The sequence below is a fragment of the Lottia gigantea genome (assembly GCF_000327385.1).
Source record: "Lottia gigantea unplaced genomic scaffold LOTGIsca_59, whole genome shotgun sequence".
NCBI classification, from domain to species: domain Eukaryota; kingdom Metazoa; phylum Mollusca; class Gastropoda; family Lottiidae; genus Lottia; species Lottia gigantea.
In genome coordinates this window covers 264,731-276,309 of record NW_008710013.1, presented here as the reverse complement: position 1 = coordinate 276,309, position 11,579 = coordinate 264,731, and the positions used below count along the sequence as shown (strand labels likewise).

Below are 11,579 nucleotides of genomic sequence, written 5' to 3'. Positions count from 1 at the left end.
AGTGACACAGAACTTGAAAGTAATAACATAATTGATTTATTCAAAGAATACAGCGCAAGCACAAAAGACAAAACGGAGGTTCATTCGAGACTTAAAAAATAGAATGTACTAAACTAATGGCATTTGATGCTAACGGTTTATACGCTTCCGCCATGTCGGATTTAGACAGTGAATATCCGAGAGCGGAAAGTGGAAGACCGTTTCTACCAGAAGAAGAAAAAGAATTTGTAAAACTCTTCTCCTAGTCCAGCAGACATAGGTAAACGCTCTCGTAGAGAGGGCACACCCCTTCTCTTTTCACTTTCAGACTCGTCTTCCCCTTCCACACCATCTGAATCTTCACCACGTGATCCAGGATCCGCCAACCTTTCTTCCTTGTGTGCGTTTTTGGACCAGCAAACCACCCCTCAGTCTCCATCCAAGTCGAGACGTGTATCAAGATCTTCCCCCCCTCGAACCAGATCCCAGTCCGTTCCCAATGCTAAAATTCTAACAACTATCAAACCAGTACCAATCACACCGTCGACGACCATTATATCCGCTACCAAACCGTATTATCACCAAACCAAGGACAAATCATTATGGAAACTACCTGCTCTAAAGAAATCTACCTTAATAATTGGATCATCTAACCTGAATCGAATTACCAAAACCAGTTCAGGCACCGAAATACATTCTTACCCCGGTGCCCAAATCCATCACATACAGTCAATCCTGGAATCATACGACCATGATTCCAAACCTACTACCATTATTCTTCATGTAGGCCTCAACAACCGTGATCAGCTACCAAAGACCTCCTTTAACCAAGCCCAGAAATTAATCGCCACAGCCAACAAAACCTTCCCAAACTCCAAGATCCTCTTCACATGTATACCCATTTCAAATAAAATCTCGAAGAAAGCACACCCCTTCAGCATTCAATCTTAGACCGTGGACTTAAGTTTATTCCCACACCAAAGATAGCTAACTTGAATTATCTCCGACCATCCATTGAACGATTTCAACGAAATCTTAGCTGCACATATTTTTTTCGAAACCACCCCCACGTGGTGCTAGAACAATGTTTATTCCTAAATCCACGTGGACACCCCCTCAGGCCGCCATCCATCCTGAAATATTGAAAGCATTTGCGAGTATGAATAGCCAAACAGTGAACCTTTCCATAACACACGAAAAGCCTAATCTCACACGAGTGGAACGTGAAGCGTTAAACTCACTTAAGAAATACGATAGCATTGTTATTAAAAAGAGTGACAAAGGTTCATGTTGTGTCATTCTGAATAGGGAGAATTACGTTTCAGAAGCAGAGAATCAACTGAATAATCCTAAACATTATGCCATTTTACCGAAACCAATTTTCAAAGAAACTGCTAACATGATTAATATTATTCTTGCCGATTTAGTCAAAACTAATTATCTCAAACAGAAACAATATGACTATCTGTCTGCCAAACCTGATAGTCGCGAGAGACATTTGTACACTTTGCCTAAAATCCATAAGAATCCAACCAAGGAGTGGTTTATCTCGAATAAAATCCCTAAAGGCCGCCCGATTATATCTGACTGTGGTAGTGAGTCATATGCAGTGTCAGAATACATTGATCATTTCTTACTACCTCTAGCATGCCAACATCGCGCCTACCTTAAAGACACAACCGATTTTGTCAATAAAATAAAAAAGTTCCCTCTAATGCACATTTAATGGTAAAACATATTTACAAACTTCAGGGACAGCAATGGGCAAACGATTCGCCCCTTCGTACGCAAACCTTTTCATGGCAGAGTGTTGCCCCTCTGTCCATTTGACCCACTTTTTTACGGACGCTTTTTGGATGACATTTTTATGGTTTGGACTTATTCTACCGAACAGTTTTGGGAATTCTTTGAAATTCTCAACAACCACCATCCTTCTATCAAACTAACCGCAAACGTGAGTGACAAAAGCATAGACTTTCTCGATACCACAGTCTTTAAGGGAGATTCCATAGCAGAAACAAATAAACTGGATATTAAAGTGTATTTCAAAGAAACTGATACTCATCAACTCTTGCAAAAGAGCTCCTTTCACCCAAAACATACCTTTTCTGGTATAATTAAGTCACAAGTTTTACGATTTCATCGAATTTGTACAAGATCTTCTGATTTCAACCAAGCCTGTACGATTGTTTTCTCAAAACTGAAAGAGCGTGGGTACTCTAAACGATTTTTACGAAACATAAAAAATTCCACCTTAGCACAGATAGCAGCTAAAAACAGACTTTATGCCGAAGTACCCCCAGGTTTAAGAAGTGCTCCATGTTTGTCCAGTAGATGCAAAACATGTCCCTTTATATCAGAAACTCATTATTTTGTAAGCAACTCTACGAATAAAAGGTACCCGATCCAGGAACATCTAACATGTGAACATTCGAATGTAATATATTTAATTTCATGCAAGAAATGCCCCAAACAATATGTAGGAGAAACTAAGAATAATTTACGAATTCGCTTTAATGCTCATAGGTCAGACATCAAATTAAAGAAAGACAAGCCTGTTTCTAATCATTTCAACCTCGACGACCATTCAATAGACTATCTCACCCTAATCCCAATTGAGCGTATAGAAATTGACTTGCCCGAAGATGAAACTACCAAATTCCGTCAATCTAGGGAGGCCCATTGGATTGAGACACTGAATACAGCAAGACCTATAGGACTAAATATTCATCATAATGTAGGCATAGCACCCTTTGTTGTCCCGTTTAATACAACCAGCAATCGAGCAAGCAAGATAGTTCATGCCCACTATAAGAGCCTTCAAGAGAAATTCCCCCATGTCTATAAGCAGAAAATGATAGTTGCATATTCAAAAAATAAGAACTTAAATGATAATATTGTTCATAGTAAACTAAAAACAAACAGTACATAACAGATACTATACTTCTCGCCCGGGCGAGTTATTTTTTTCTAATTTCAGATCAGAATAAGGACAGAAGAAAACCCAATATCAAGACCCTTAATCCTTCTTTCTAAATAAAGTGTCTGCTCCACCGTAGGCCTGTACATTTGGGAGAATCAAACCCTCCCTTCCCCGAAAACCAAAAACATGTTCTTCCAACCGATACCAGCTAAAGATAAAATCACTTTCACGAATAAAGAAGGTAAAAAGGAAACTGGTAACAAAATCAGGTTCAGAAATGGTTTCTGTCACGGCGTTTTAACATCGGTCGATATTCAAGAAATAGTAAAAGCCGGTGGACGAATTATTAGAATATTAGATGGTATAGTTTACGAAGAAAATTTTAAAACTCCACCCTATAGAGATTATATTTTAATTTGAGAGATCTAAGAAATATAAACGAGAAGGTAATATCGTAGGTAGTAATTGCATGTATTATTAGGTAATTCCTTGTATGGTAAATCAATTCAGAAAGATATATTCACAACTAGACATTTATGGAATGAAGCAACTTTACAGGTCAACTTTGATTCACGTGTTAAAACCTACCTAATAAAAATTAATGATACTCAATATATTGTTGAAACAGAAATTGAAGAAAAAGAGATTACTACCAAAGATAGTAAATCTACACGACTAACACCTAGTCATTTGGGATCATTCGTTTTATCTCACAGTAAAAAAATAATGAATAATTTCATTCACGTCATAAATGGATTTTATAAACCCGAAATATACTATACCGACACCGATAGTTTGTACATTTCATCCAACAATTGGAAAAAACTAAACAGAGCTGGTTTGGTCTCCGAAAAAGACTATTGCAAAGGTAAAAACGATTACGGTGACGGTGGAATTATATTTGGTTCATATTTAGCACCAAAAGTCAAATACAACATCGTTTTGACTTCTGATGGTGTTTTAAAAGAAAAGAAAACGTTTAAAGGTTATTCTAATGATAACATAAGTGTAGAAGATTACGTTCAGTTAGCAAGCGGACATGATGTGTCGAACGAATTTAAGAAACCATGGGAAAAAAGTTTCACCAATGGAGTAGTTATTCCAAATGATAAACAAACTAAAGTTTTTAGAAGTTATTTGAATAATGTTAAAAGAAAACCACCAAACAGTGAAGGGATTATGTATCCTTACAACGACAAAGATGGGTATAGTTTTGATCAAAACTATGAATTTGATGATTTCGATTATCTTACTATTAAAGAAGAGAATGAAGATTGTTTTAAATGAAGTTGAAAGACAATTTCTTCGTTGCCAAAGTCTATGAACCTGTTTTTACCGTCTTTGATTTCCAGATTTATATCTTTGATCATGAAAGAATTGACTGGTAAATAGGTCGTTTGAAACGGTTTCTCTATAATTCTGTATCCGATCGGCACCGTAAAAGTCGGTATGCTGTATATGATTTGACGTTTGTGCTTGTTGAAAAATCCACCGTTGATCAAATTACAATGAATGTTGATCACGTCGATGTCGTTCTCGATGTTGGCCTTGTGTGGCGCCAATGTCGATTGCGCGTATATTCGTTTATCGAACCCTAGTAACGCATTCAACGAATTTTCTACATTGAAATCATCTTGACTGTTATTTCTCAAGATCAATTTTATTTTGTTCAGATTCAAATTACCTTCGAATTCGATATTGTTTTTACCGCTCACGCTTCCTGCGTATTCGGATAGGTAATCGTTGATGGCTACGTATTCGTAGCTTCCCGGTAGTAAGCTTATGGTTTTGAACGTAACTCCGTTATCCGTCGATATTTTTAGTTGATTGTTTTTTTCGTTGATGTTTCTAATGGAATTGTAAACGGAGAAATACTTTAATCCCAGTTCGTACTGTTTATTGCGATCGAGTTCATACTCGTAGTCTAGAGACAATTTGATGTCTGATTTATTCGAGGTGATAACGAACAATTGCTCTTTATTGGACATTTTTAATGACGTTTATATAGTCTTTTTTAGTGATGATTTTTTTCTCCAAAAGTCGTTTTAATATGCCATTGACTTCGTTGTATTGTCTGTCCGATCGATGACCTTCCTTCATGGCCGCTAATATTACTCACAATCTATTAACTAGTTCCTCGTTGTTGTCGGACAAAAAAGTTATACCTTGCCCAGATGCCACCATATCATCGAATTCGTCTATTTCTTGTATGATTGGATAATCTTCTGCATAATCATCTTCATCCTCTTTATCTTGCTCAATAACTTTTGTTATATATAAATCAACTTCTTTCAATCTTCTTGTTTCGGGTCCTGACTTTCTGATCGCATGTAGAAATTTTGAGTATGCTACTAAATCCTTGTAATCGGCAATTTCAACATCCTCGCCATTCATTAAATCTATTAATTCTCTCGTTAATGTAAATATAAAGTCTTTTGAGTCGATTTTGAATTGTGGTGAATAAATCTTATTCTAAAACCATTAAACAACAAACCCTCATCATCAACGATTGGTGAAATGCTCTTTGGTAAATCTGGGTCAGGGTTTAAAAAGAGACGTTTTATATCATTTAATGCCTTAATTCCACCATATTCAATCGGTGGATCTTTATGGGGTGAAGGTTCTATAGCGAGTCTCTTTTTAATATCTTCTTGACTTTTTAATATTGGTTGAAATAGAGTCTGTAGATTTTCCGTTAATCCGAGTTGTTGTAATCTGTTATTTTCAACTTGGGTCTTTATTTTATTCTTAGCTTTGATATATTCTCTATTTCTTTTTAAAATATTATTCCAATCCGTCATTTTAAAAAAAATAAAATTAACATATGTCGATCATAACTCTTTCTCCCGCAGGTTTTCTAGTATTAACAAATACATAACCATGATCATCCGGGTTTCTCCATTAGCTTTACAAACCTTTTTAAACGTGTCTCTGTCCATTCCGTGATTTATCGACTGAATGATTTGAGATAAATCTTTGTCGTTTAATTCGAATAATAAAAAACAATTTGCGTTCTTTCTGATAAACATGGCGTCCATTGGGATTGGTATATGCAGTGACAGTTGTGATGTCTTCCTTTCGTGAAGAATTCTTGTTGAACGGTTTGACTTTTTTGTGCCACGCAGTCGTCAAAGACAATCAAGTTCTTTCGGTGGTTGTCGATTTTAGACAAGTCTAAATCGTTGACGTTTTTAGTCAGAAACACTTTGACGTCGGTCGGTTTCAGAGAAGGATTCTTTTCTTTGATAAAGCCGTCTAAAATATCTTTTATTTCCGCGTTTTCTTGCAAGTCTTCGTTGCCTTCGTAGTAGTGAAAATGTCTTGAACTTCTTCTTTCGAGATGTATTCCAAAGCTTTGAGAAACTGATAATAGGATTGTTCGGGAGTAGTCGTGTAAATATACAGAGACTCGAAATCTAAAAGGTTCGGTGTTGTCAACATGTTAAAAGTGAGATAAGTCTTTCCACAACCCGAAGATCCGCAAATGCACATGAGCATGGGGTTGCTAGGAAATATGTCCGAATGTTTGAATTTCTTGCCCATTTTTATTTATTACATTTTCGTACCAAAAATCACCCCGTTGCCTTTATACTTTGAAAGAAAGATTCCCTCGCCCGAACGTAAGTTTTTAAAAAATAAGGCGTTGCCCTTGTGTTTGACTTTTATTTCTCCGGTGTCGATATTATCTATTAATTTGCTTAATCCCTCTTTAACGGTTTTCTTGGTTTCTTCGCCAAATCTTTGTCCGAATTCTTTGACCGTCCCTAATATATCTCCTACTCCCGAACCTCCTCGTGCTTCTCTTTCCATTGCCAAATTGTGTCTACGTGCTTCAGCTTTCTTATCTTTGACAGCTTTGGCAATCCCAGCAGCCCCACCAGCAGTTGCGCCTGCTTCAGCTAAACCTGCAAAGATTAAAGGTAAGAAAGGTAAAAATACACCTTTTTTAGTTAAATTGTGATCAATTCTTTCCAAGTCTATATTGTCTCCGACTTTGCAATGTTTGTATTTATCGATAATCTTTTGGGTTATGTGCACTTTTTTACCGTTGTAAGTTATTAGAGTCGGCGAATACGTTTCGATAGCTTCTATTATTTTCATGACTAAAGTTTCTGGTTTCATTTTTCAAGGGTGTTTTTTTATTCAATTCTTATCATTCTTCTATCTGATATTTTAATCAAATGTTTTGCTTCTTCCAGCAATAAACAATAGCCGGTTACATCTCCTTGTGTTTTATCGATGTGAATATTTATGTTTACCCCTGTTTTGAAAAGATCTTCTTGATGAGCTGACAGATCGAAACAAAAGATTGGATGATTGAGTGAAAAATCTGTGTATTCAAACTGAGGCGTATTTCCAAACAATTCGCACATGTTTTTATAGTTTCTGTACAATTCGTTGTAATCTTTTTTGGAAGGATCAATTGTCAAAGGTTGATTGGGATAATTATCGTTGTTCAATCTGACTTGAACTGTGCGAATGGTGGGATCTTGAGTATGGTTCAATGCCACTCTGAAAATGTTGTTGTTGTTTGTCTGAGAGTCTGGCAAGTTTTTGAAACCGACCATTAGATATCTCGCTGGTTTGACGGTGTTGGTGATTGGCCACGTGGTGGATTCTCCAGTTAAAATCATGCTACCCACCGTGTTACGACGAAGAAAAGCAATTTCGATGTCTTTGGTTAAAGAGTTGAATATTCTCGTTTCCACTTCTACGGAAGGAGTGATTACCGGTATGTAAAGTTGGATATTCGTTATTTCCAATTTTGCGTCGTTTTGAGTTGTTTTCACCAAAGAATATCTTGTTGTCGTTGATTTCTCTTTGCAAATGAATATTATACGGTAAACCTATGGAAACCTTTCTGTGTTCCAAGAGACCAAATAAAGGATACAACTTCCAATTTACGTAATTACCCCATCTGTTGTTCTCGACAACATTGTTGTATTGAAGCGCTCGTTTTTCAAATCCGTGATTTACTCCGCGAGTCACTCTTTCCAGTGTGTTTCTAGCAACTACCCTTATCCTAGCAAGGTCTACGTGATTAGCTACAGTTCTGACCGGTTCTTTTAAAACTTCTCCGTCACCGACATCGGCAATCCATCCCGAAACTGAATCGTAGTTTTTGGGATACATAACCGTTTTCAACATTGTGTCAAACTCGCCGGGGTGTTTTATGGTCTCTATCGGATTTGAACCAGCTTCCAAAACCATTTCGCTGAATAAAGACGGAAAGAAGTTGTTTTCTAAAGTCGTGTTGGTTTGTGGAATTCGATTCTGAGTGGCGTCTTTGATTTTGAAATCGCATCGGAAATGGACATCGGAAAGCAGCAACCAATTGGTCAACGAATTAATTTCAAAGGTAACTCTTCCTCCGTCGTTTATTTGGGTCTTTGTCCCTACCGATGGTGAGATGATTACATAATCTTCTTTCTTCTTGTTGAACGAATATTGAATCGGATCATACAATTGAAAGATTGGATCCAATCTGTAATTTTTGCTTGCCATTTTTATCCAATGATTTTAAACCCTTTTCCTTGTTTTTCTAGGGCTTGTCGTTCTAGTCTCTTGTTTCTTAGTTCTCTTATTAGCTGCATTTCTTTAAGTTTGTCAGATTTTTTCACTGCATCGCTTATATTTACTCCTGCTTTTGCCACAGATCCAAGAGCTTGCGCTTCTGGGGAAATGAAGGATTTGTTGTTTGAGACAAAATTGGCCACTTTGGGGATGAGAGATGTTAGCGCAGAGAAGAAACCGATACCTTCGAATTTTTTTTGTACGTGTTTTAAAATTAAAGACATTTCTATTTTTTAATGGGGATATTTTATACTGTTTTATTATAGTGATTCTTGTCTGTGGTTTGGGTAATTTATATGGAGTCTGTTATAATACAGTTTGGAGGAATCTGTTATAATACATTTTTTTAACAGTTTGAGGAGTCTGTTATAATATATTTTTAGCAGTTTGGGGAGTCTGTTATAATACATTTTAACAGTTGTGTCTTTTCGGATATGACGCATTGAAAAGCTGCGCATGCGCAGAAGTGAAAGGCGTCATATCCGAAAAGACATATACTACTGAAAAAGGCGAGGTAAAAGGCGAGGAAAAAGGTGAGGAAAAAGGCGAGAAAGCAAGGGTAAAAAGGCGAGGGAAAAAGTGAGGAAAAAGAGGAGAAAGCGAGGAAAAGGGCAAGGAAAAATGCGAGAAGGCGAGGAAAAAGGCGAGAAAGCGGAAAGAAAGCGAGGGAAAGGGCGAGGAAAAAGCCACTGAAAGCGAGTGTAAAAAAAGGCGAGGAAAAAGGCGAGAAAGCGAGAGTAAAAAAGGCGAGAAGTCGAGAAAGTGAGGAAAAAGGCGAAAAAGCGAGGAAAATTTTCCTCGCTTTCTCGCCTTATTCCTCGCCTTCTTCCTCGTCTTATTCTACACTCGCTTTCTCGCCTTTTTTGTCGTCTTTTTCCTCGCTTTCTCGTGGGCGAGAAGTCGAGAGTAGCTATGGCAGCAACCGGCTTCCATAATTTTGAGTCCAATTCAGTCGCGTTTTGAGTCAAATTTCTAAAAAATTGCCGTTCATGATGACTCTACTGCCTAAACTGTTACTGATTTTTGCGGCTCATGCACACTAAAGTGTTTGAATTTTGACCGATTTTAGCTGTGATTACTAGTGGTTATTTATTCATGAAATGACCGTGAATCCATATTGTTATGATTAATGTAGAAACCATAAACACTGACCTGTCTGTAGCAAACTTTATCTTCAATATTTTCATGATGGAAACAATTTTCACCAGATTCAAACAATGAACATATTTTATTTCTCCTGTCAAACATGATCCGTCTGCAATTCTCAGTAGTAGAACACGAAAAACAACATTGCATGAGAGATCGACATTCTAATGAAAATAGTAGATTATAAAAGGAACCTTCTCCACAGGTTTCTGGTTCATTAAACATTCGAGTCGGCGCATACTCTCCTATCTGGAGCCCAGTTACAAGCGCAGGTACTAAAAGAATCAACATATTATGAATAAAACGGGATCAGCAATAAAAGTCAATATTAAAAAGATTACGGGTAACAATTTCTTCATCAATAAACCATTTCGTTTTAACACAAAATCCCTAAATTTGTCTTTAACGGCTTGTGTTTATTCCGTGAATTTGAATTGTAGCCTTTAAGTTTTGTTTAAAACCTGTATGAAAGAATTTAGATTTAACACTATATATAATAAAGAATTTATGTCTGCCTCGATATCAAATGAATGGAATAGTATTGAACTCAGTAGATAGTTGAAGTAAATATTTTTATATTTTCTACGGTAATTCATTTGCATAAAGTAGAGAAAATATTACTAAGAACATAATGGCTAAACACGAAAGAGAAAATCGAAATCGATCAATTAACAGAGGTTAGTGGTCGAAATCTGTTCAATAAATTTTAAAAACACGATGATCGGAGGTCTGCGTGAAATGTCATTATTGAACGCATACAACAGCTAGTGAGGAACCATTCATCGAATTAACATTCAGAATAAACAAACATATTCTCAGGCAAATGCAATATTATAGGTCACATAATATTTCAACACGTCACAAAAACATGAAATTTGGCACTTTGATTATGTGATTATCATTATAGGAGCTTTGTTACACCCATTATATTACCTTACAACCCTTTCCTTTCTATTACCTATTTCAGAATTATTGACAGTCTGATTAATATTAGACCCAACTTTCGTTTCGTTTTTTTTTTATTATTATTAGATTTTTTTTTAAGTATAGCCACCTCACAGTAAGGTCTAACGACCGGAGTCTTGAACATACGTCAAATGCACCTTTTAATTAGTTTTTGAATTTCCTTGATAACAAACACTTGATGTGAAAAAATCAAGAATTTCATATTAGCTTTAAGCAGTGCCAAAGTTCTAATACTTTATACAAACTTAATATCTTCTCTATTCAGCGGCTTATATCAGATTGGTGAGAAGACAGTATTATTCTTTTCACATTATTAATTGAATTTTCCGGACCATTGTCCTTAAAGGATGTTTTCTTTACTAACGCCCAAGCTGAAGTCGCTCCATTATAAAGTTTTGGTTTTATTAATCGCTTCTGGAATATATTGTTTTCGACTAACATGGTACAAAAGGTTTATTTCTAAAAAAAAATTCACACAAGCCTTCATCTTCTTCAAAAAATGTCCAAACAATAAAGAGCTCAAGACAAGCAGTTATTCTTATGAAGTTGTATTCCTTGTCTGATATTTTAAGTCACCATATAAAATAACGGCATTTTCAGATTACTGGATTGAAACAATTTAATCATAGCAAGAACAAAACCCTTTTTATTTTAACTTTTTTATTACAAAATGTTTACATTTTTACAACCATAATTAAGCAAGATTTTCCAGTAGATAATCAATAAATATATTAGAACAAAAGATAACAGATTATCAAATATTCAATATTATGTACAAAAGATAGTGTATTTGAAATCTGGTACACCGTCCTAGGGTATAGTTATAATTTGAATATATTCGAGACAGGAAAACAAGCCAATTTGAGGGTTAAAAAAAAACAATGATATGTAATGGTTATATACATGGTTTTCGAGCTGTATGGAGTGAGGTTCCGAGGGGCGAAGCCAAGGAGATTCTCACTCTAAAAGAATAGCTGTAGCAGCAGATACG

At 36.0% G+C, this 11,579-nt stretch overlaps 4 protein-coding genes across 4 annotated transcripts; 1 reads left to right on the top strand and 3 right to left on the bottom strand.

Moving 5' to 3' along the window:
- Window positions 1–3,088: 3,088 nt before the first annotated feature.
- LOTGIDRAFT_166527 (hypothetical protein) lies at window positions 3,089–4,189 on the top strand (the record flags this gene model as incomplete). Its single annotated transcript, XM_009063601.1, has 2 exons — window positions 3,089–3,263; window positions 3,384–4,189. The coding sequence occupies 2 exons, from the start codon at window positions 3,089–3,091 to the stop codon at window positions 4,187–4,189; spliced, it is 981 nt and encodes a 326-aa protein (XP_009061849.1).
- Window positions 4,190–5,316: 1,127 nt separating this feature from the next.
- On the bottom strand, window positions 5,317–5,703 carry LOTGIDRAFT_166526 (hypothetical protein; the record flags this gene model as incomplete). Its single annotated transcript, XM_009063600.1, has 1 exon — window positions 5,317–5,703. One exon carries the CDS (start codon window positions 5,701–5,703, stop codon window positions 5,317–5,319), a length of 387 nt encoding a protein of 128 aa, XP_009061848.1.
- A 751-nt stretch (window positions 5,704–6,454) lies between these two features.
- On the bottom strand, window positions 6,455–7,024 carry LOTGIDRAFT_166525 (hypothetical protein; the record flags this gene model as incomplete). Its single annotated transcript, XM_009063599.1, has 1 exon — window positions 6,455–7,024. One exon carries the CDS (start codon window positions 7,022–7,024, stop codon window positions 6,455–6,457), a length of 570 nt encoding a protein of 189 aa, XP_009061847.1.
- A 525-nt stretch (window positions 7,025–7,549) lies between these two features.
- On the bottom strand, window positions 7,550–8,407 carry LOTGIDRAFT_166524 (hypothetical protein; the record flags this gene model as incomplete). The annotated part of the gene is made up of 1 exon (XM_009063598.1): window positions 7,550–8,407. One exon carries the CDS (start codon window positions 8,405–8,407, stop codon window positions 7,550–7,552), a length of 858 nt encoding a protein of 285 aa, XP_009061846.1.
- Between the last annotated feature and the right edge of the window lie 3,172 nt (window positions 8,408–11,579).